This window comes from Acanthisitta chloris, unplaced genomic scaffold (genome assembly GCF_000695815.1).
Source record: "Acanthisitta chloris isolate BGI_N310 unplaced genomic scaffold, ASM69581v1 scaffold18050, whole genome shotgun sequence".
NCBI classification, from domain to species: Eukaryota; Metazoa; Chordata; class Aves; order Passeriformes; family Acanthisittidae; genus Acanthisitta; species Acanthisitta chloris.
The window spans coordinates 8,790-11,467 of NW_008653547.1; the positions used below are offsets into that span (position 1 = coordinate 8,790).

Genomic DNA, 2,678 nt, shown 5'->3' on the forward strand with positions numbered 1-2,678 from the left:
TGTCAAACTGTGGGAAGATATTCCACTTGGAAGTCTGTTCCAGGGATTTTGCCAGCGAAGCTAGAGGTGTAATCAATAAGGTAATGTGTTTTGTCACCTTCAGGCCTGGAGGAAGGTTAGGTTCGTAATTTCTCTGCAAAACTAATGCTCTAATTAATTTACTGTTACTAATTTTACTACTATTCCTAGTTTTTAATCCACTTCATTGTCCAGTTTTGGTGCAATTGCAGATGTTGCTTCTTGTCTTGTCACTGACATTCATTTGCTTTAATTTTTCCTATGTAAAACCAATGTATTAGGTGACAATGTATAATTCCTACTCCTAATTAATTTTAATTAAAGCCTGTGACTCTTCTAAGCTCACTTAATTTGGTAATGGTAAATGGAGTTTCTCTTGAAGGGAGTTTTATTTGGCTTGGGTGAAACTTGTGGGCTGAAGGACAAAGGGAAAACCGAGGGAGTTAAAACACATTTTTCCAAGGAAAAGGATAAATTCTTCAGACGACTTGTAGTTTCTGGAGGTTGTGAGGATGGTGAATGGGAAAATAAGCAAGAGAGGAAGAGATGAGTGGTTGGGGTGGAGCAGCTGAGAGGGTCTGGGTGTGATGGATTGAACCAGCAGCAGCAGCAGCTCTCCCATCACTGCTCCAGCAGAGCCAGAGCTGCCTGAGGGTTAACCAGCAGTGAGTGTACAGCTGTCTGTGAGCCCTGGGATCATCAGAGGGAGAGCAAAGCAATTAAGGAAAGTAATAAACTTGCTGAGAAGCAAAATGAGTTCACAGCTCTTGTGTCTCTTGCTTTCTATGGAAAAATAGGTCTGAAAGTCCTGCCCTTTGTTCTCATTAGCCACAGTCCACCCTGAACCAGGACACTGCCCTGGGCTGGGAGCACGGGGGGAGGGACAGGGACCCTTGAACCCTGCAGGAGGGTGGGCTGGGAAGTGCTGGTGTCATCCCTGTCCCACTCGGAGGAATTCCGTGCAGAGGGCAGAGAAGGTTGTGCTTTCTGCCTCTTCTCCAGACTTGGTTCAGCCAAGTGTGACCAATGTGCTAGTACTGAACTCACCAAGCTGCATCTCTCCTTAACCTCTGAGTGCAGACTGGTGGCTGCTCAGCCCTGGGAGGCACAGGCTCACAGTGGGAGCTGATTCCTTGGGTGAGGAGTCTTGGCCAGGCTTTGGTGCAGTCCCAGGCCAAGGAATGAATCCCCAGAGGAGTTCTGGGCAGAGCACGAACCTGATCTTGGTTTGTCTCCCATCCAAGGAAATCTCTTTGTTTACCAACCTGTCCCTGCACCTCAGCTTCTTAGTTGAGAGGATAAACTGTCCCATGAGCTGGGACAGTTTACCAGTTACCCTATGGACAAGTCCTTGTTGTGGGAGGAGCTGAGTCCAGGAGGCACAGATGGTTCAGAGATCAGGTTTTTTGTGGGAGTCTGTTGGAAATGTGCTCTGGAATCTGAGGTCTTAAACTGGTAGGGAAGGTGGATTTTCCTGTAGGAAAAAAATGCCTTATATCAGCTTCTGGTTGGGAAGTGAATAGCACACACAGCTAGGAAGGAATGAAGGGAAAACTGAGCTGAAATAGAGGGTGACTGTCAGAGGGGCAGAAAAGCTGAGGGAAGTGTGGTTGATGGCCTGAATTTCTCCAAAACCAGGGAGGTGGAGACTTGACTAACGTGGGAAAGCCAAAACTTTTGACTTTTAACCATCCCTTAACAACCCAGAAGTGGAAGTGAATAGCACACACAGCTAGGAAGGAATGAAGGGAAAACTGAGCTGAAATAGAGGGTGACTGTCAGAGGGGCAGAAAAGCTGAGGGAAGTGTGGTTGATGGCCTGAATTTCTCCAAAACCAGGGAGGTGGAGACTTGACTAACGTGGGAAAGCCAAAACTTTTGACTTTTAACCATCCCTTAACAACCCAGAAGTGACTGTGAAACAACAGCAGTGTGGGTAGGGGAGCTGCAGCATCTAAGCCAAATGTTTTAATCAGCACAATTATTAAGGATATTTATAGTGAAAATGTTTTGGTAACAAAGTTTTGCTGAGAAGGAACAACTCTCTCTGTTCAGTTTGAGGTTTGAGCATCCCTTTCCATGCGTTTATCTTCCAGGCTCATCCCAAAGTATCTGAGAAGCTAAAAGCTCTCATGGTGGAGTGGGCAGAAGAATTCCAGAAAGACCCACAGTGTAGCTTAATATCTGCAACCATCAAATCCCTCAAAGAAGAAGGAGTCACTTTTCCTGCTGCTGGCTTGCAGGTGACGTTGGATTTGGGGTACAGGGAACTGGGAGGGTCCGTGTTCCTGGCAGGGAACAAGGGAAGATATGCCTGGGTGTGATCACCTGAGGAGAGCAGGATCCTGGTGCCAGTTGGGTTCCTCCGTGTGCTGAGGTTCACTTCTCTCCTGTTACGTCCTTGCCTGCCCAAGAAACTGGATGTGGCACTTGGTGCCTTGGTCTGGTGACCACGGTAGGGTTGGACTTGGTGGTCCTGGAGGTCTTTTCCAACCTGCTGGGGTCTATGATTCTATTTCAGTCAGCAGCTTCCAGCTTGATGCTCCCAACTGGAGCATCCTCCCTGTGGAAGGGAGGGGTGAAAAGTTTCACTTTCATAAGTAAGGTTAAAATGAGATCAGTTATTTCAATTAGATCTCAGTGTTTATTTCACCCTTTTTC

The 2,678-nt window shown here is 46.9% G+C and overlaps 1 protein-coding gene across 1 annotated transcript in view; it reads left to right on the top strand.

Moving 5' to 3' along the window:
• Positions 1-2,678, top strand: part of STAM2 (signal transducing adaptor molecule (SH3 domain and ITAM motif) 2) — a 12,142-nt gene that overhangs the window by 2,767 nt on the left and 6,697 nt on the right. Inside the window, exons 3-4 of the mRNA XM_009081521.1 lie at positions 1-80; positions 2,114-2,260. The exon at positions 1-80 is cut by the window's left edge and continues 14 nt beyond it. Coding sequence (XP_009079769.1) covers positions 1-80; positions 2,114-2,260 — 227 coding nt within the window. The remainder of the gene's footprint in view (positions 81-2,113; positions 2,261-2,678) is intronic.